Source organism: Vipera berus, assembly GCF_964194415.1.
Source record: "Vipera berus genome assembly, chromosome: 6".
NCBI classification, from domain to species: domain Eukaryota; kingdom Metazoa; phylum Chordata; class Lepidosauria; order Squamata; family Viperidae; genus Vipera; species Vipera berus.
The window spans coordinates 50,139,409-50,161,660 of NC_138208.1; the positions used below are offsets into that span (position 1 = coordinate 50,139,409).

General features: G+C 36.4%; 1 protein-coding gene across 2 annotated transcripts in view; it reads left to right on the forward strand.

The window, feature by feature from the left end:
* METTL25 (methyltransferase like 25) overlaps window positions 1-19,580 on the forward strand; it is a gene marked incomplete at its 5' end in the record, with an annotated part of 38,347 nt that extends 18,767 nt beyond the window's left edge. Inside the window, 7 exons of one of the 2 annotated variants that reach the window (XM_081330455.1) lie at window positions 1,575-1,669; window positions 7,338-7,367; window positions 9,810-9,883; window positions 10,780-10,873; window positions 16,516-16,590; window positions 17,664-17,747; window positions 19,322-19,580. In XM_081330455.1, coding sequence (XP_081186581.1) covers window positions 1,575-1,669; window positions 7,338-7,367; window positions 9,810-9,883; window positions 10,780-10,873; window positions 16,516-16,590; window positions 17,664-17,747; window positions 19,322-19,426 — 557 coding nt within the window. In that variant the 3' untranslated portion in view covers window positions 19,427-19,580. The remainder of the gene's footprint in view (window positions 1-1,574; window positions 1,670-7,337; window positions 7,368-9,809; window positions 9,884-10,779; window positions 10,874-16,515; window positions 16,591-17,663; window positions 17,748-19,321) is intronic. The other variant, XM_081330456.1, reaches the window with a different exon arrangement.
* Between the last annotated feature and the right edge of the window lie 2,672 nt (window positions 19,581-22,252).

The window sequence follows — 22,252 nt, forward strand, 5'->3', positions numbered from 1 at the left end:
TTCAAACTACAGATTGTTAAACTCATTGCAAGAATTTCATTTTCACAGTTCATTAACATAAAATGTCATTGCTTTTTATGGTTAGGTGATGTGAACACATACCGTATTTTTCGGACCATAAGACGCACCTGACCATAAGACGCACCCAGTTTTTAGAGCAGGAAAACAAGAAAAAATATATTCTGAACCAAATAGTACCAGTATACTAAAACAGGGCTTTTCAACCTTTTCATCCATTGTACCACTTTTAGGACAAGGCAATGTCACCCAGCAACGTGTCAAAAACTTGATGCCCCCCCCTAAAAAAGGAAAAAAAATGATAAAGTACAGGTAGTCCTTGACTTACAATGATTCACTTAGTGACCGTTCAAAGTTACGACACTGAAAAAAGTGACTTATGACCATTTTTCACACTTATGACCGTTGCAGCATCCCCAGGGTCATGTGATTTACATTCTGATGCTTGGCAATCGATTCATATTTATGATGGTCACATTGTTCCAGGGTCATGTGATCGCCTTTTGCAACCTTCTGACAAGCAAAGTTAGTGGGGAAACCAGATTCACTTAACAATCATGTTACTAATTTAATTTCTCTCCTTCTCTTTCTCTCCCTCTCTCCCCCTCCCTCTTTCTTTCTCCTCTCCTTCTTTTTCTCTTTCCCTTTCCTTCTTTCCCTATTTTTCTCTTTCCCTCTATTTCTCCCTCTTTCCCTCTCTCCCTGTTTCCCTCCCTTTCTTTCTCCTTCTCCCTCTCTATTTTTCTCTTTCCCTCTATTTCTCCCTCTTCCTCTATTTCCCTCCCTCTTTCTTTCTCCTTATCTCTCTCTCCCTTTCTTTCTCTCCCTTTCCCTCTCCCTCTTTCTCTCTCTCCCTCTATTTCCCTCCCTTTCTTTCTGCTTCTTTCTCTCCCTCTTTCTCTCCCTCTCTATTTTTCTCTTTCCCTCTATTTCTCCCTCTTCCTCTTTTTCCCTCTCTCTTTCTTTCTCCTTCTCTCCCTCTTTCTCTCTCTATTTTTCTCTTCCTCCCTCTCTCTCTCCCTCCCTCTCCCATTGTCCCTTCCTTCTTTCCTTCCTTCCTTCTTTCTTCCTTCCCTCCCTCTTTGTCCTTCCCTCTCCGCGTTAGAGCAGTACCTACGGAGGCAGCCCTGCGGCCCGGCTTTCTCTTGCAGAAGGCAGGCTGAAACGGAGCGAGGGAATCTCCCTTGCTTTGTTTCAGCCTGCTTTCTCTTGTAGCAAGAGAAGCTGAAACCGAGCGGAGGAGAATGCAGGAGCGCGAGATCGGCCGATTCGCATTCCTTGCTCCGTTTCAGCCTGCCTTCTGCAAGAGAAAGCCGGGCCGCAGGGAGATTGCAGTAGCCAATTGCAATCTCCCTTGCTTTCACTTGCGGAGGTTGGGGCTGGCCATACGGATCACCTTCGGACCATAAGACGCACCCTTGTTTCCCCCCCCCCACTTTGGGGGAAAAAAGTGCGTCTTATGGTCCGAAAAATACGGTACATAGGTGTTCATAAAGGGATTTATGGATTGTTATGTACAAGATGAAACAATGTAATTGTTTTACTTTTTTCTGCAGAAGGGATTCGGGGAATATGGGGTTTCCCTTTGGGCCGCTATTTGAAAGAAGAGGGATGGTTCTGTGGCCGTAATGCTAGAATGGCTGCCTGTTTGGTATGGATTCCTCTTTTTTTCCTGCTTCTGTTTGACTTGCAAATTCATAGCTTTGGCACAAATTTCAAGATGTGTTGAGTAATAGATCATGGTGTATTGATTATCACTTAACAAAAATAGTGATCATTTATAAAAATATAAATTTGCATGTTGTGTCTCTAAGTTTGAAACACTGAACACTGTAAAATATATTGAGTTGAATACATATTTTATTAAATTTGAAGGAGAAATGCCAATGTAAAAGAATTAAAGAAAAAAAGCGGTAAAATGCAGTACAATTGCTATTTTCATTAGTCTTTACTGGTACTAATGCTGGCATAGTAATATGGCCTTTTCACTGCATGATCAGATCTATGGTGTCTTTTTAATAGAATGACTATATATCCATAATGCAGTTACCCAATATTTAGGTAACCATAGTTTACTTAATCTTACTTTCTGGGTTTGCATCAGATAAAGAACTTTATAAATTATAAATGGGTTTGCTAAATATGCTAGGCTACATGCAGTTGGCTACTGTGTTTGCTCACTGTATAATGGACACAGTTAATATGTAATATTTATTCATTTGCATTTTACATTATCATAGCATGGTGACAAACCATGAAATGCATTCAGATTTTTAAGCAAATTTATTTTGAGTGGCTGTTCTTCTGACACTTAAATCCTCTCCCTGATTAGATTCAAATTAATATGATTCATTAGCATTTTCATGAAAGCTAACTATAAATCAGAATGGGGTAGCAGAATGTTAAACAAATCAGAGATTAGGTTTGCTTCGCTGCTTCTGGTTGCAATGCTATCCTGTCTTGAAACATCTTTCCTATAAATAAATGCTTATTTAATCCTTGTCTGATCCTCTTATATACTTCAATCTTTGCCCCTTTGACTTGCTCATCCTCTGCCTCCGTTTTCATAATTCTTGCAAGTGCATTCAAGCGGCTTGCTTTCTTTGCACTTATCTTTTTTTTCCCCTTCAGTAGCCTGATCAGAATAAAGATAAATTCCTTTTCTCCTCTATTCACATTGTTCTCTTCTACATTTTTTAAAAAATTGGATTCCTTCCCAGAGAAACCATGTTATCATTAACCTTGTTTTTGCACAATAGAAAAATATAATTAATAATGACAATGAGTAGGATACATTCCACATTTCTTTATGTGGAATATATGTTTAGTAATGTAAGAAATAATTCTCAGTCATCCAGGTCATGGTTGTCCCAAAGGTGTTTTTTCAAGAGGCAACTGGATTTTCTTGTTTTTCTTTGAAGACATGTTGCTTCTCATCTAAGAAGCTTCTTCAGCTCTGATTTCTTTTGGCAGATAATTCAACTATTATTAATTTGTGTGATTCAATAGGATCTCCTGTCAGCATTGGTATTTGAAGGGTTGTGGAGTATTCCTCAAACAATTCCTATCTAAAAAGTGAACAAAAAGTCTTAGAACAGAAAATTTACTTATTTTTTACAGTAATTCTGTGGATCTGGTTAAAGTGTTTTATTTATGTTCTGTATTCTCAGTTTATACATATCTTAGTGTTCCTAGTACTTTGTTTTTAAGTATATTCCTCCATCTTCTAGAGTTTTTTCTTTTTTCTGTTTTTTTTCTTGTCTCATTCTTAGCATTTTTAAAATTTGGAGGTTTCTTCAAGCTGGTTGAGATCTCTCTGTTCAACATAGACGGTGCCATATTTTGCAAATATTTGCCAGGACTGTGCAAATCATTCAGTAAAGCAAATTAAGAACACACACACAACACACACACCACATGCACACACACACACACACACACACACACACACACACACACACACACACACACAGATACATTTTCAAATCTGTGAAGCAGCTATATGGCTCAAAGTGTCAGTGTAGTTGCCTTGAGGCCCTCCCAAATCTTCTTAGCATGTGTCTACATGGATAACTGAAGAACATGGCCAAAAAAAGTATTTAAAAAATACTTCATTTGTGAAATAATTTGTATGACCTAATATTTACATTCATAGAAACTGGATTTTGGAAGGAAAAGAAAATGCATTTTGGGATGCTGTAGTCCTGTTTATAAGAGCCTTGTGGCACAAATGGTTAGAAAGTAATAGGGCAACTCTGCCCACAGCCTGGAGCACGAACCTTATCTCAACCTTCCATCCTTCCAAATTCAGTTAAATGAGGGGCCAGGGTTTTTTGGGGGGGCAATATGCTGACATTGTAAACTTCCCAGAGAGTGCTGGAAAGCACTATGGAGGGATATATAAGTCTAACTGCTATTGCTATTTCAGTTATACATTTTTATAGCTGGGATCAGGATTGGTTTGTAACCACATTGGTAAACTTCTTAAATTTGTTACCGCTTCCAACAAGGACATCTTGTTCAGTCTACCCTGGGGAAGAACAGAAAGGAAGTAGCCTTTGAATAGCCAAAAGTCCTAAAATGTGTAACAAGCCATGTGGCAATTCTGAAATACAAGAGAAGCTGCCCATTTATTCAGTCTTTCATGTGGGGAATACTTTAATGAGAAACCTTATTTAACCAACTAAGCCAAAGCTAAAGGTATATAAAATAATGTATTGAGAAACAAGAAAATGTAATAAAGAAGGCAGAAATCATAGAATTTTAAATATAGTCAAGTTATTTTGATTGGCTAAGGTATCTACCTATTATCTACTAAAATAAGACTTCCCAAATAGTTATATTTAGGGACTATAGCTTTTCTGTTGACTTTGTTGTTATATTATTCATGCAGAAAATGGCCAATCGGTTTTTATGTATCCATAAAACATGGTTTCAAGACTTTAATCCAACTCTGTCCAAAGTTCCTTTTCTCTGATCAAAGTGCTTGTAAGATTGTGGCTGCAGCACTGGGGTTGGAGAGGAAAGAGAGCAGTTATGGGTATATTTTGTAAGGACAAGATTTTTTTTTACAAGCACTTGTACCAAGCTGTGAACCATATTTTGGGAAACACGGTCTTAGAATAGTTCCTGAGTTTTATCTTGTATTCATTGCAGAAGATTGTTAAAGAGAGATCATCTGGATCGCCTGACTGGATATTCATATGCATTCCTGTTGTTTTTTTGACTTTCTCTATTTTTGGGAAGATAATTAAAAGCTATCCTTTTTGGAAAGACTGTCAGTAGCTTTGCCCATTCAAAGAAAATATTTTATCTCTCTCTGTAGCCAACAAATTGCAAATTGTCTAATGGCTAAATATATTTTCTTAATAACACTTGCTGGAATTTTAAAAATTCTAATTTTTACTGATGTACCATTGTGTATGGTTACATTGAAGGATTTTTTTGGGGGGAAACAATAGCTGAATTCCACTTATTTTGGCCTCTCAACAGACAGTTTAACAAATGTTTTAGGAGTATTGTTCTGCCAGATTAAAAAGTAGGGTATTATTATGTATTTCTTCAGTCTTTAATATGTATCCTATCCCTCACTATGAACGTGGCACTGTAGAGAAAATAGGAAGGAGGAAGTTGGTATCATTTTGTGTTAGATTGTGTTAAAGAGTAAAAGCTGTTTGAATTGTAACAGTTCATGTAAGGTTTTTAATTGGAAAGTTGCAGAAAGTAAACATATAATCTCATGAGATTTGTCAGTAAAATACAGCATTTGAGTGGCATTGACATTCATTCAGTTGTCATTGTTCATATTTTATATGTAATTACAAGAGGGAAATTTAAAAATAGTTTGAAAACAAAAGCTTATAATAAAAACTAATAAGTGCATATAAGAAGAGTCTAGATGTGAAATAAATCAGACAATTAACTGTTGCTGTTTTTCAAGCAAATGTGTGGATGCCAATGAGGATCTAGTCAAACAAGTAAGGAATTTTATAATGTTGTATATACCACATGTTATGTACAGAGGAAAAAGCTCCTATTCATAGTATACTAGTTTGGATATTTTTTCCATGTGAAAATCTGACACCAGCTGACACAATCTGGTTTGGATCAAAAGTTAAGTGCAAAATGCTCAAGCCTTCAGGGTCTTAATCTTGTACATACATCAGCATCTGATTTTTTAAAAAAATCAATACAAGTAATGACCTGACTTCTTTAAAAAGTACCATTTAAGACAAAACCATCTTTCTTGCTGTTTTAGTTTCTTGCTGCTTGTTTCACTTTTATTTGTTCCTAATGCATTTTTTTCCATTGATCACTGTTCAGAATTAATTTAAAATGGAGTAGCATCAAATAACTAATAAATATTTTCCCCTAGATTGCAATAATGAAGCTGCATGGAAATCTTAAGAAATGAAAAATAAATATATTTTTTCTGGATTGCACAAAAACCTGAAAACAGTGCAGCTGCTTTTATTTATAGAAAACGTTGAATTTACAGTTGCATAGAATTTAAAGCAATTCTTCAGAATCATTTGCAAATCAGGCACAGCCCTGTTTTGTAGCTTTTGTTACTAAAGCCCAAAAGAAACTTCCTAACAGAGTGTTATGTTTCAAGTGTGAAAGAAAACCTTATAATTAATTAATTAAACCTTATAAGACCACTCGGAGGCTTCAACTGGTGCAGAATGCAGCCGCGCAAGTTGTGTTGGGAGTCTCCCGATACTCCCATGTTACACCTTTGCTCCGTGAGCTGCATTGGCTGCCGGTTGCCCTCCGGGTGAGATTCAAGGTGCTGGTAATGACCTACAAAGCCCTACATGGCATGGGTCCGGATTACCTGTGGCAGCACCTGCGGCCGGCGTCAACTTCCCTCCGTCCAGTGCGCTCCCACAGAGAGGGCCTCCTCAGGGTGCCTCCGATCAGAGAATGTCGACTGGTGGCCCCCAGGGGGAGGGCGTTCTCTGTGGGCGCGCCAGACCTGTGGAACCGCTTGCCGGTTGAGCTCCGGATGGCCCCCGACCTTCGCTCCTTCCGGCGGAATCTAAAAACCTATTTATTTGAGCAAGCCGGCCTGGTCTGATGGGTTTGGGGTTGGGTTTTAATATGGTTTTAACTATTGTATATATCGGGCATAAATCATTTAATTGTTTTTAACTTTTGTACTTTGTTTTTTAATGTTTATTGCTCTGTACACCACCCTGAGTCCTTTGGGAGAAGGGCGGTATAAAAATTTAATAAATATAATATAAATATAATTGAATGAACTGAATTTAGAGTTAGAGTTAGAGTCACTAGGTTAGAGACCTGCAGCGATAATATCTAATATTAGATTATGGATTGATGTTCTACTTTATTAAGTTTATATATTAATGAGGATACATTGATGTATTCTTTTGTTATTTTGCAGAAGTGAATTGGTATCCTGCTTTAACTTAATAATTTTTATTTCATGATTGCATATTTCATACTACATTATCATTTTAAGGTCATATGTTCCAAATATATGTACTTGATTTTACTGAATATGAATTAGGAAAACTATGAGAGACTAAAATTAATTATTCATAAATTTGGGAAAAACATTATAAAATAAACAGCTTGGTACCATCTTGACTCTTTGTAGAGAGTGTGTTCAGTTTGTTCACGTATTTGTATTACCAACACAAATACAAATATCATTATAATTACACTCTTAAATATCATGATTACATTTTTCAAGAAGCATCTTAATGTATAATTTGTCAAAAAATAGTTTTCTTTCATGAAGTCTGCTTATAAAGTTTAGTTTAATGAATAAATACTTTCATTTCTTTTTAAAGGCTCTAGAACGAGTTGCAGTTGGTCAGATGGTAAGTAATGTCTGTTTAACCATTCTAATGACTTTTTCAATGTTTGAATACTTTGAACACATGACCTTATGTTGAACTTTGTAATTTGCTACGGTAGAGTGGAATAACTGGCAAACAGTAAAACCTGAACTGGAGATAGATTGATATTTTGCATCATCAGCACCATGACATTTTCTGGCCTTTGTTACGATAAAATATACTTTATTCAGTTAATTAAGAGTAACTAAAATAAAAAGAACATAGAGGTAGTCCTCACTTAACAATGGTATTTAGAACTGGAAATTCCCATTGCTAAACCATGTCATAAAGCATGAAGTCATCTAATCACATTACTTAGCAACAGAAATTCTGGCCCTCCTACTTCCCATCATTAAGCAGATCACCATTGGTCATTAAGTGAGGACACCACTTGCTTGTCATTTACAACTTCCTGTTGCCTTTCCTGTTGACTTTGCTTGTTGGAACAGGGCAAAGAAGGAGATTGCAAATGGTGAGGTACATATATGAGACAATTTTTTTCAATGCCTCATACGTTTGAATGGCCACAGTGAACAAGTGACCATTAAACAAGGAACGCCTATATATTAAATAAATATAAATGATTTATTTAATTGAAGCATCCATGTTTAAAACCAATCCTGATTAATTGGGTTGAGGATAACATAGTATTATAATTTGATTATTACTGTTTTGAACATTTAAAAAAACTTTAATTTTTCAACAATAAAGGAATTATAGTACAAAGATGTTATACTGCTTTTAAAAATTCATAGTTTTATAATTCAACAAAAATACATGACTTTCCTGTAAGCAGTTCTCCAATCATTTTCTCTGTTTCTGAGATCTTTGAAATTGGACATGTATCTGATAATGTTGCATTGGAATGTCTTATTCTGTAGCAATCTTGTGTCTGTTTGCCAATCTCTCAGGCTAGGAATCCTTTCTACATAAATCATTCTGAGAAGATTATAGAGTTTCATGTTGAATAATAGTGCATGTCTTTATTAAGAAAAGAAGCCAAAACTTCAAATACAATATGTATAGTAACTCAGGTTCGTTCCTGAAGTGCAAATGATTATGCAAGAAGTATAGTTCAGACTCACTTATTTTGACAAGTTCTTCCACATGCTTATTAATATAGATATATAGTTACATGGAGAAAGCAAATATAGGAACACCTATATTTTTTCCTAGAGATGTAATATCTTTCTTAAATTACTTTAGAATTTTCCATACCAGCTTATACTTTCAGTCTTTCTCCATGTGACTCTTTGTAACCTTGCAGTTGGGAAAAGGTAAGGAAACTGTCATGCAAATTGATGCTTTTTATGTTCTGAATACTTATTGCTATGGGGAAATTTCCTCTAGTTGGGCATATCATAAATGTAGTGAATTATTTACATTTGACTTCTTTCATATTTTACCTGTAATGTAGTCAAAGTTCATAAATTGTTTCTTTAAATGAATATTCTTGTCCAGGGAGCTGCCTGTATTTTCTTATAATGTGATGCTGCTGTTTTCATAAGAATGGTTACAAAATGTTTCTTTCTAGACCGGGATAAAATTAATTTAAAGCTAGATTATTCATCATCTAATTCATTTTCCAACATTTAAACAGAAACAGACTGGTTAGATTGAAATGGTTTCTTAATCTTGGCCAAAACCCCCAATAAATCACTTTTCCTAGATATTATTCTTTCATTTCTGAAGATATAACAATAGTAAAAATTTGGAAGAATTTACTTTGATTTGCTACAAATGCTAGATATTGGCAGGACTCTAAATATTCTTTCTTTTTAAATCGCCAGCTAAATTTATTTTATGGAGAAGTTAAATAAGTACTACATCATTTATCATCCATTTTGAAATATGTACAAAAACTGAGTCTTCAGTTCAGCAGTTTTATAATATAAACCATTGTGTTCTAATTACAAAACTATAGATCTTGATGGAATTTATGCAGGATGAATTTGACCCCGAATTTTAAAAAGGCTAAAAAATTATCTTTCCTAGATATTCTTCAATACTTTGGGTTGCTTTTAGAAACATAGTACTGCTTTTACCAAGGAGAAAAGATGAAGTTATTAAGGAGAAAAAAAGACAATTATTTACAATGTGTTTTTCCCCTGATTTTAGGGAGATTAAATGGGCTCATCTCTGCGGTCCAACCTAAATATCTATTAGCATAATTTGATCAATGTGGCTTTATTATTCTTACAGCTTTCTTTTCAATTCTGCAGAACCTTTTCTGCTGGTTGTGCTTATTTTTCCCCTTGGCAGCAATATATTAGTAGAGCAATATTTTATTTTAATAATTACAAACCTCCTAGTAACTTTAGATGAAATGACTACAAATAGTGTTAGAAGATAGCTAATAAATTTTGCTGTTTTAATTGTGGTATATGGTTGCAATTTAACTTCTTGTTCTTTGATTTGTTCTAGCTACCTACAGAATCTTTGTTTTATCGGGCTGTGCTGCAGGTTATTGTAGAAGAATGTTATGGTATCAAGAGAAAGTAATGTGCTACAATTTTATACATTGTTATAGAAACAGAACATTTGATTCTTTTGATGTTGAAATCTGAGAACAGTGCATTTATTAAAAGAAAAGCTATTTTTGTCTATTTGAAAAAAAAATCTACCTGTACATTTGTCTTGAGCTTTGCCAGCAAGCTAACCTTTTGAAATATGCTTTAATTCAATGGTACCCCCTAAAAGAGAATATATGTGGCTCATGGTTGAATTGTAGAATTGTAAGATCGGTCGTCATCACTTCAGACTGAGAATTGAGTTTAAGAATAGAGATAGTCCTTGCTTATTCACCATTCATTCAGTGATTGCTCAAAATTACAACTGCTGGAAAAAAAACTTTACAGCTTATTTATAACCCTCACAACACCTGAGTCACCTGATTGCCATTACATATGATACATAATTTTTTATTTTTGTTTTTGATTAAATTCCACTTATAACATATCTTTGTCAATGAGAAGAAGTAGTCTCTTAACTAAACGTTAGCAGACCACAGACCATAACCAGTTCTCTAAACCCTTAATTGTACAAGTGTAGACATTCTGCATTTCTCTAGACCTTTTCTAGACTTTCCTTCATCAAACCAAGTTTCCAGTAGTGTTAATATATACATCCTATAATCCTTTAGCCAGCACATCTGTAGTCTAGCTCATAAAATGATAGGAAGCTAGCATGTACTGAGTAAAAATGGCAATGATTCTCCAGAATTTCATACTAGATGCCAGTGAGTTACAGCCCATTTTACATCTCTGGTAAATCAGACTGAGGAAGATAAGCCAAGACAGTTTTTCAAAAGACTGCAGAATTGTTCTTCATGGACTGAGTGTCTCTGTTTGTGTGATGTTGCAAAAATAACAAAAGAAATAATTTGTCATTTCAGTGATCGTAATATTGGAAAAGTATATTCTAAGTCATCTTCATTTTTGGATTATGTTAGAATTTCCTTGAAAAAGCTTGAACTAGATGAATCAAAGGTAAATATTTGGTTGTGAATTGAAATTCATATAGTGAATACACTGCAAATTATTTCAGTGATTTGTTTGGTAATATAAATTATGCTGAGATCAAGGAGAAAATACAGTTTTGTAAATGCAGAAAATTAAATCTAAGTTACATATAATAGTCATTGCCAACTTCTAACAGATTAATATTTATCTGAGGAATATTTTCCCACTCTGCATTTAATCTACTGTAGTTAAGTAAAATGTCATAGATAAATGATGCTAGAACAGCAATTACAAAAAATGTTGGGACATTGCATACCCAATGCCAGTGCAACATGTCTTCTAATTCAGTGGAAATTTAAATAAGCATTTATCAATATTGTTTATACAGTTTGAAGTCTTTCTGCTTCTCTTGAAATCACAAGGAGGCAGTGGTAGTAGCAGCAGTAGTAGTAGTAGTAGTAACAGTAATGTAGTATACTTTATTATCGTCAATTGACCATATCAAATACAAGGAAACAGGTAAGTTCACTTTGACAAGCAGTAGTAAGTAAGAAACAGGTGTGATATTTTGAAGAACAGGAAATTCCTATGTTTCTTTTAGTTTAGCAGCCTGTAATATGAATGAGTTTTGCTACCATAATCTGAAATAAAACATGATCTACTAAAAAAAGAGATATGCAAAATATTGTTGTTGTTAGTTGCGAAGTCGTGTCCGACTCATCGCGACCCTATGGACAACGTTCCTCCAGGCCTTCCTGTCCTCTACCATCTTCTGGAGTCCATTTAAGCTCATGCCTACTGCTTCAGTGACTCCATCCAGCCACCTCATTCTCTGTCGTCCCCTTCTTCTATTGCCCTCGATCTTTCCCAGCATTAGGCTCTTCTCCAGTGAGTCCTTCCTTCTCATTAGGTGGCCAAAGTATTTGAGTTTTAGCTTCAGGATCTGGCCTTCTAAACAGCAATCAGGGTTGATTTCCTCTAGGACTGACCGGTTTGATCGCCTTGCAGTCCAAGGGACTCGCAGGAGTCTTCTCCAGCACCAGAGTTCAAAGGCCTCAATTCTTTGGCGCTCAGCCTTTTTATGGTCCAGCTTTCACTGCCATACATTGCCACTGGGAAGACCATAGCCTTGACTATACGCACTTTTGTTGACAGGGTGATGTCTCTGCTTTTTAATGTGCTGTCTAGATTTGCCATGGCTTTCCTCCCCAGGAGCAAGCGTCTTTTAATTTCTTGGCTACAGTCCCCATCTGCAGTGACCTTGGAGCCCAGGAAAATAAAATCTGTCACTACCTCCATTTCTTTCTTTCTCTTTTTGTATCTTTCTTTTTCTCCCTTGCCTTTCGCTTCCTTCCTGTCCCTTCCCTCCTTTCCTCAGCTATTTGCAAAGCTTCCTCAGACAGCCATTTTGCTTTTTTGCATTTCTTTTTCTTTGGGATGGTTTTAGTTGCTACTTTTTGTACAATGTTGTGAACCTCTGTCCATAGTTCTTCAGGCACTCTGTCTATCAGATCTAATTCCTTAAATCTTTTTGTCACCTCTACTGTATATTCGTCAGGGATATGATTTAGTTCATACCTGAGTGGCCTAGTGCTTTTCCCTACTTTCTTCAGTTTAAGCCTAAACTTTGCAACGAGAAGCTCATGGTCTGAGCCACAGTCAGCTCCTGGTCTTGTTTTTACTGACTGTATAGAGCTTCTCCATCTTTGGCTGCAGAGCACGTAGTCAATCTGATTTGTGTGTTGACCGTCTGGTGATGTCCATGTGTAGAGCCGTCTCTTGGGTTGTTGGAAAAGAGTGTTTGCTGTCACCATCGTATTCTCTTGACAAAATTCTATCAGCCTGTGCCCTGCTTCATTTTGTAATCCAAGGCCAAACTTGCCTGTTATTCTGGTTATCTTATTTACTTAGACATTTTTAAAAACTATATGTTAAAACTATCTCTAATAAAAAATATCCAGTGCTTTTTTTGTAAAAGAAAAAGGTGCCGGAACTCACACATGTCATACAACCCGCCTTGCCTACCCTACAAGGTTCTATCCAAAAAAGGTGCCGGAACTCAGTTCTGAGCGTTCTATGACAAAAAAGCCCTGAAAATATCTATAATTTGAGTTCCTCATAGGTGATCAAATTCTGAGAGATGCTATTTATAATTTAGTTTAAATAGTGATAAGAGTCCAGTATTCCAGAGCATTTTGGTTTCTTAAATAAATAGTTGCCTTCTAAAACAATTGTTCTGTTTATTGGAATGGAGCTGCCTTTTTGAAGGAAACTTTTTCTCTGCAAAGGAAAGGAAAAATCTTGTCAGCTGTAAAAACTCATAGGGCAAAATCTGAGAAAGGAACATTCAGGGAATAGATGAAATCTCAGGGAGGAGAATATTTTTATCTTCCATTTATTTGTCTGCTTACTCAGCAGTAACAATGGCTTTTATTATATATATAAGATACAAGTTGGCCTTTCAGCAGGAATTACTGTTTATCTATTTTATTTAATCTGGGTCCTGCATAGTGTTTTATATACACATTCATATACATTTCTAGAACTAATTAATGAGAAACAGCTGAATTTAAAAAAAACAAACCTTCAGTTTCTGCTGGTGAAATTCTCTTCAATAGCAATGGTGCAATTCTAGCAATAGTTTACTTAGAGGTAAACCTGGTCATATTCAACAGAACCTATTATCAAGAAAACTTTAGTATGAAATTATTTGCAGCTGTTTAAAATTTGGTTTGCCTGCTTCTTATTAGCTTGAGTTTTAATACAAATAGGTAATCTAAATCTTAAATTATAATAAGCATCTCAGTAAAAATATTTATTAGGCATTTGTGGACAGGACAGTATAGTTCAGTTGTCAAGTGTGATTATAAAAGGCTGATAGCATAGTTGTAAAATCTTTTATTTATGCAATATTTCAAGGATAACTGTACTTTAAATATAAACTCACATGCAATATTAATGATCCTAGTGCCAAATTTCAGTTTAATCTGACAGTTGTAACAGCTGTTAATAGCTACACGAATCAACTGACAAGCTACAGACATCAGTTTAAAGTAAGCAAACTGAAAATTTAGTAAGGTGTTGGAGAAGAAGGAACATGTCTCTGACAGATAAACATTCAAGATCAAATAAGCATGGACTTTTATTATTGGTATTTTTTCACTGTCAAGAGTTGATGACCTCTTTTATGTGAACATATGTATGGCAAGTCCTTGATAAAAAATGCATGTAACCTTGTATTTACATTCTAAAGTTTTAGTAATTTGGAGATACAAGGTTCTCCTTCAGTTCTTCAGAAGGTATTATACAGTTGCATGAAAAGATCATTGACGTTTGCATCTCCTACTTTAGGCATAGTGGACAGTTCTTGGATGTCCAAGAAGAATCGATTCAGTAATCATGTTTTTCCTTCCTGTGTGAGTTGTTTTCTGTGCCTCCATGTTTTAGCAGATCAGTTATATCTAAAAATATAGATGGTGTAAACCATCATTTGCTTCTAACCTAGAAATTTGGCTAAAATTATAATTTCCAGATAAAGTCAGTGCAAATTAAGATACGGAGACAGAACAGCAGCACATTCTTTGACTGTTATTATTGGATCAGTACATGAAAGCTTTTTGCTCATTCTTTGCTTTTACTTTTTAAGTTTTGAATTATTCATTGAAAAGGAGTTTCAAAACTATGTAAATAACCATATATATAGTATATGCTCTAAGGTAGTACCCGTAAATGGTTAAAACAGCAAACACTTTCATGCGCTACCGTATTTTCCGGCGTATAAGACGACTGGGCGTATAAGACGACCCCCTACATTTCCTGTTAAATTATAGGGTTTGGGCTATACTCGCCGTATAAGACTACCCCTCTTCCAACGCACACCAAATAAAAATTAAAAAACATCAGATTTTATTTTAATATGGTAATTTTAATTCAAATGCTTATGACATGCAGGTGCTTAGTAGGAAAACTGTCACTTATAAACATAAGGCTGTTTGTCATCAAACATGTAAACATAAAACAGTGCAAGTGGATTAAACTATAATAATAATAATAATAATAAGAATAAGAAGAAGAAGAAGAAGAAGAAGAAGAAGAAGAAGAAGAAGAAGAAGAAGAAGTTGGAAGGGACCTTGGAGGTCATCTAGTCCAACCCCCTGCTAAGGCAGGAAACCCTATACCATTTCAGACAAATGGCTGTCCAGTCTCTTCTTAAAAACTTCCAGTGTTGGAGCATTCACCACTTCTGGAGGCAGGTTGTTCCACTGGTTAATTGTTCTAACTGTCAGGAAGTTTCTCCTTAGTTCTAGGTTGCTTCTCTCCTTGATTAGTTTCCATCCATTACTTCTTGTCCTGCTTTCAGGTGCTTTGGAGAATAGCTTGACTCCCTCTTCTTTGTGGCAGCCCCTGATTCCAGCAACCATTCCCTATTTTCCTAATTCACTTTTTCACTTTTCCTAATTCACTCTAAAGCTTTCCCTGTGCAGTGCCTTAAGTAACACCAGCTGCCTGCAATTAGTGCAGGTTCACATCCCACCAGGATCAAGGTTGACTCAGCTTTCCATCCTTCCAAGGTAGGTAAAATGAGGACCCAGATTGTTGGGGGCAATAAGCTGACTTTGTAATAATGCTGCTTGGGGGTGTGTGAAAGCCCTAATAAACAGGCATGTACACAGAATGAAGGCTATTGCTAAGCACATTGATTTGTGCTTTAAATTGTAAGCCACCCTGAGTCTTCGGAGAAGGGCAGGATATAAATGGGATTTTTTAAAAAAAAGACCAAATGGGAGATCCGCTCCAGGTTTTCCAGCCAGCCCGCCCAGTTCCTGAGTCAAATGTGTCCTTAGAGCTAAGCCGCTGCTCTGGCTGCTGCCTTCCCCACCTGCCTTTCAAGTTGGGATATACTACAGCTGCTCTTCAACTTTAGAAGAAAAGACGCCCAGACCCCAGCCTGTAAAAAATCACAGACTGCAGCTTCTTCTCCAATTGGTCCCGCTTTCCCTGCGCAGACTAAATGGGAGATCCGCTCCAGGTTTTCCAGCCAGCCCTGTCCCTAAATTTTCAGCACCCGGTATAAGACGACCCCTGACTTTTGAGAAGATTTGCATGGGTTAAAAAGTAGTCTTATACGGCGGAAACTACGGTAGTTTTATCACTGTTCATGCTTCTTGAATCTAATTGGGTACTGAGGTCTAGCCACAGATTTCCAAACATTGTTGATTTAAGTATTTAATAAGAAACTATGCTTCTATTAATGTGACTTAAAATTGCATTTCCTTTTTTTACAGTCATGCTATACTGTTTCATATTCAGTTGATAAATCACTATTACTATGTTCATTGAATATTCAGAAATTACCTGATTTTTTCAAAAATAGTGATGTGAGAATATTGTGGTAAGGCTTGATAAAGTTGCACTGATTTATAATAATTTCTGTATGTTTTAAAGATGCAGATACTAAAACCAGACTGTTTTTTGAACATTTTAAATATAGTTCCTTACGTATTGTTATGTGTGTTTGAAAAAAGTTTGAGAAGCCATTATAAGAAATTAGAAAATGTTGATTGTAAAATAATTGTTTTGGTTTTTGAACTGTTTTAATTATAAAAATAATTTTAGTATATGCCTCAGGCAAATGTTAATTGCCATCATCAATGTTCTTGCTGTTGCAGATTTCAGACAGCCTCATATTGGAATATTTTAAAAAATACAAGCACAGAATGAATGAACTGGAAGCGTTTAATATGGTAACATTGAAATATTGGAATATTTTTTCTAGGGCATGGCATGAATAATACTTGTGCTAACATTTTAAGATGAAGTAGGTCATTTTGTGTTTGATATTTTCTGCAAAGGAAACAAACCAAATATCCTTTAACTAGGAGTATATTTTCTTCCAAAATTATAAACACTCACTGAGAACATATGAAGATTCTTTTTTCCTTTCAAATAAGTGTCAGAAATGTTGGGCTGGTTTTGGACCCACCTTGTTATTTCTGTATTCCTTTTAATACATTACTTTGTTTAACTTTTAACAAAATTGCTAAAAACTTAAGTGTTTTTTTATGCTGAGTTATACCTCACAGCTACTAAGTAACAAATATCATAATGTCTTTCATAGATTTTGATCAAGATTATGCTCCTTTTTAAAAAGATGTCCAATAAAATGGAATTGGCAAGATAAATACATTGTTTTTTAAAAGATAAATTTTGCATGTTCTTCAATAGTTCAGTAGAAAAATGTAGCAATTTTCTCTTCAGCAGTAAAATGATAAATGCCAAAAACGATTTCAGAAATTTTCATGAAACAAAAATATCGTAGAGTTTTTATGTGCATTCACAAAATAATTGTACAACATTTACATGATTGTATTAAATAGTTAATAATTAGTCATGAACAAACCCTGCTTTACCAAATATATCTTTTTGACAGCAGTTAAAATTGTTTTGGCCTAGCCACTTCGAAAATCCTGCTTAGTATCCTTTGTAGAGGTTTGATGAAAAAGTCATTCAGTTGATCTCCCAGTCAAATAAGCTTTTCAAATCTAATTGAGAATATATTGTCTTTTATCTATTTCTAAGAGCCATTTCTTACATAGCCTTGGTCTTATGAATTAAACTAACAATCCAAACGAGATCAATAATCTGAACTGGATTGGAGCTGATTCTTATGTTTCTAATAATTAATATACTTGAAGTAAAGGGATAATAAGAGAGTTTACCTTTACATATTTAAATAAGATCTAAATCTGTGTTGTAGGGTTTTTTTTCTTTGTTCTTGAGTGTGCATTTTAGAAATGTTACTCAGTTTAATTTTCAGTTTAATTTTCAGCTGAAAGTTGTTCTAGGACCTTGCATAGAGGGGTTGATACTTCTAGATCGTCTCTGCTATCTCAAAGAACAGGTAATTCTTGGTGGATTTATCCATGCTATAGGTTTTTTTTAAGTATTTGAAACAAATTATGTCTCCTTCATATTAAAAGAAACGAATAATTGTTTTCATGTGTTTGCCAAAATTTTGAAGTCCAATCTATCATATCCATCATTACTAGCAAATGTTTTTATTTTGGGAAAATTTCCTGTAATAAAGTTTTTATGTATTTTAAATTGCATATTAAATTACTAGTAATGAAGTGATATTGTCTACATAGAAAATTTAATTATTAATAATTGAAACAGTAAATGACTTTTGTGCAACTGTTGTTTTCTTTAAGAATTTATATTTATGTTTGAAAAATATTTGTATACTTTGTGGATCCTAGATAATTTTTACTAAGTGACTGTAAAATGATTTTGTGAATTACTGATTGCTCTAAGTTAAGGATTTAGAATTAAAGAATATACTTTCTTGAATATTAACCCAGTGTCTGTCTATGACAGATACATTTGACTTAAGATTCATTTTATTTGATTCATGATTATTTAAGATTCATGCTACTTGATTCATGATTATTTAACTCCAGTAGCATATAAAAGATACATTTCCCATTGGCTTGAGTGAAAAACCAATAAAGGGTTTTACAGTCTTATTATTTAAGATTATGAATGGTGATCATTAGACTTTTCCAAAGATAGTCTGATTTTGCTTTTCTTTTTAACAATCATCAAATACATTGTATTGTCTTATTTTTCTAAGTAATCAAGACATTTTATTTATTCATGGAAAGGTGATATGATACATGTAGGTAGAATAGGTACAATCTAGTTTAGTTTTGTCAAACCCACTGAAGAATGTCTTCGATCTTTGTCAGCAAAGAATGTTCTGAAAAGGATGTTGTATAACAACAGTTGTCAGAAAAATCTGTAATAGATTTTTTTTTAATCCTATTTATATCCCGCCCTTCTCCGAAGACTCAGGGCGGCTTACAATCTAAAGCACAAATCAATGTGCTTAGCAATAGCCTTCATTCTATGTATATGCCTGCTTATTAGGGCTTTCGCCCCCCCCAAGCGGCATTATTACAAAGTCAGCTTATTGCCCCCAACAATCTGGGTCATCATTTTACCTACCTCGGAAGGATGGAAGGCTGAGTCAACCTTGAGCCTGGTGGGATGCAAACCTGGGGGTGTAAACTTTTTTTTATTCTAATGATTCTTTAATTCTGAACAAGAGGTTTTTATTTCTTCTCTCATCTGAGATTATTGACGTTTTGGTTGATGTTTTTATTTTTCAGTGCATATTTTTATACTGCTACTATTGTATTGAGTCTCCAGTTTTGGTTCTCCATATGCAAAGTTTATGTAGGAGGAAAGCCATGTTAGTCTTTGGGGGCAAAAAAATCGAGTCTAGCAGAACAGAAATAACCATTTTTGAAAAGTTTCTTTCATGCAGCCTTTGTACCAGTTGATCTATATTAGGGGATTAATTATTGTTCATGTTTTATTTATAACATAGATTTTCCTTAGATTTCAGTGTATTGCTATTAAGTTAATCTCCTTTTGATGTTTTCTGATCGAATATCTGATCAAATATTACAGGACAACATTGCCTGGTCTGGACTGGTAAAGTTATTTGATCCCATAAAATCCCCCAGATGCTATGCAGTTGTGGCTTTGAAGAAAGACTTTTCACATGCAGGATAAAGTAAAATTTGGAAAAAATATTGTAAATTTGTTTTGTTTTTTACAACTCTATTGCATGATTAAGAATTCCATTATTTGTGTATTTTTATTACTGATGTATTTATAGATTATGACAAATGAAATATAAAAATAAAGTTTATCCTTCCAGTGCTGATATATTATAAATTATTAGCTTATCATAACATGTAACAATTCATCTTGCCATATGCAGATATCTGAAGAGAAATACCATACCTTCATAAAAATTCAGCAAACATAATGAAAAAAAGATAATATACAATATTTGTGATTGTCGCATCTAATTAAAACGATGAAAATGGCATATCAATGGCTAGGAAAGGGAGTGTCATAATTCCAGTTTGATCAAAAAGCTTTGCTTTTCAACTTGTCTTGAGAAACTTGCATCTATTGGAGGGGTGGAAGTGTTGAAAAAGTCAAAATGGTGGCTGCAGTTGCATGATTGATTAAAGCCCTGCAACCTCTTTATGTATAGTATGTTGCATGTGTGACTCACTTAAAAAGGGAGCACAGACTTTGATCCCGTGATCACAGCTACCATCTTCACTTTTAAAATTCTTCCTGATGTTTCTACTCTTACTTCTGCAATCTTAATATTGCACCACATTGGCCTTATATAGGAAGAAAAGCTGTCACAACCTAGTAGACATTGGAGAGATATGGGATAACTGGAGAACAATTCTTATGAGCGATCCTCTTTGCCTTGTTTTCATTCTCCATCCCTCCATTAGCAAACATCACTATTTATCAGGTTTGATGCTAGTGATGTTATATGGTGATGTTTAACCAGGAATATCAGTTTTGGAGAGATGGAAGCAGCATTGGACATTCTGCTGAAAATGCTTTCATAACTTGGTTGCAAAACCCTAAATGATTATTAATTGACAGAAAAGAATTGAAGTTTTCTATACATTTTTGCTTCCATCTAATAGTCATCTAGAGTCATGTAGCCCAGAGGTTGTAATGCTATTGAAAGGTTAATAGCATTAGAAATATAATCCATGCCATGAATCTAAATGAATGTGAATGTGAATGAAAAAAGAAGAGGATGATCTTGTAAATATTTTTTTTTATTAAATTTATATACCGCCCTTATCCCGAGGGACTCAGGGCGGTGAACAGGGCACATATAAATAGCGAATACAAAAATTAAAAAAAGAATTAAATAATCGCCCAATAAAACAATACAATATAAAAACCCATTAAAAACCCTAAAATCCCCCCATCAGGCCAGGCCAGCTTGTTCGAATAAGTGGGTCTTCAGACCGCGTCGGAAGGAGCGAAGGTCCGGTGCCATCCGGAGCTCGACCGGCAGCTGGTTCCATAAAGCCGGAGCGCCCACAGAGAAGGCCCTCCCCCTGGGGGCCGCCAGCCGACATTCTCTGACCGGAGGCACCCTGAGGAGGCCCTCTCTGTGGGAACGCACGGGGCGGAGGGAAGTTGACGCCGGCAGCAGGTGGTCCCCAAGGTACTCCGGACCCATGCCATGTAGGGACTTAAAGACCATAACTAGAACCTTGAACCTCTCCCGGAAGACAACTGGTAACCAATGTAGCTCACGGAGCAAAGGTGTAACATGGGAGTACCGGGAAACTCCCAAGACAACTCTTGTGGCCGCATTCTGTACCAGTTGGAGCCTCCGAGTGGTCTTCAAGGGAAGCCCCATGTAAAGAGCATTGCAGTAGTCCAGACGAGAGGTCACGAGCGCATGAGTGACCGTACACAGGGCATCCTGGTCTAGATAGGGCCGCAACTGGCGCACCAGGCGAACCTGGGCGAAAGCCCCCCTAGTCACGGCCACTATATGGTCTTCCAGAGTAAGCCGTGAATCTAGGAGGACTCCCAAGTTGCGAGCCCTATCTACGGGGGGTAAAAGCTCACCCCCCATAGAAAGAGATGGAATATTTTGAATGTCCCGGGATGCCGGAATGCACAGCCACTCAGTCTTGTCAGGGTTGAGCTGAAGTCTGTTCCTCCCCATCCAGACCCGAACCGCCTCCAGGCAACGGGACATCACATCGAGGGCATCACTGGGGTGGTTTGGGGTCGAAATAAAAAGCTGGGTATCGGCGTACTGATGATACCCAACTCCAAAACCACGAATGATCTCACCCAGCGGTTTCATATAGATGTTGAACAGGAGAGGCGAGAGGACCGACCCCTGAGGAACTCCACAAACGAGAGTCCTTGGGGTCGACCTCTGCCCCCCTGCCAACACCGACTGCGAGCGTCCCAGGAGATAGGAGGAGAACCACCGAAGAACTGTGCCTCCCACTCCCAATGCCCTGAGACGCCACAGCAGGATACCATGGTCGATGGTATCGAAAGCCGCCGAGAGGTCTAATAGGACTAGGACAGAGGAATATCCCCTGTCCCGGGCCCTCCAGAGATCATTCACCAGAGCGACCAATGCCGTCTCCGTGCTGTACCCGGGCCTGAAACCCGATTGGGACGGGTCTAGATAATCCGCTTCATCCAGGACCAGGGGGAGCTGATGCGCCACCACACTCTCAACAACCTTCGCAAGAAAGCGAAGGTTGGAGACCGGACGAAAGTTATTCAATACAGCTGGGTCCAGGGCGGGCTTCTTGAGGAGAGGTCTCACCACCGCCTCCTTCAAGACGGTGGGGAAATTACCCTCACTCAGAGAAGCCGATATAACCGCCTGGAACCAGCCTCGTGTCCCCTCCCGAGCTGCATAGACCAGCCAAGAAGGGCACGGGTCCAATAAACATGTGGTGGAGCTCAACCTCCCCATAATCCTGTCCACTTCCTCAGGGGTCACAAAATCAAACTCCTCCCAGATAA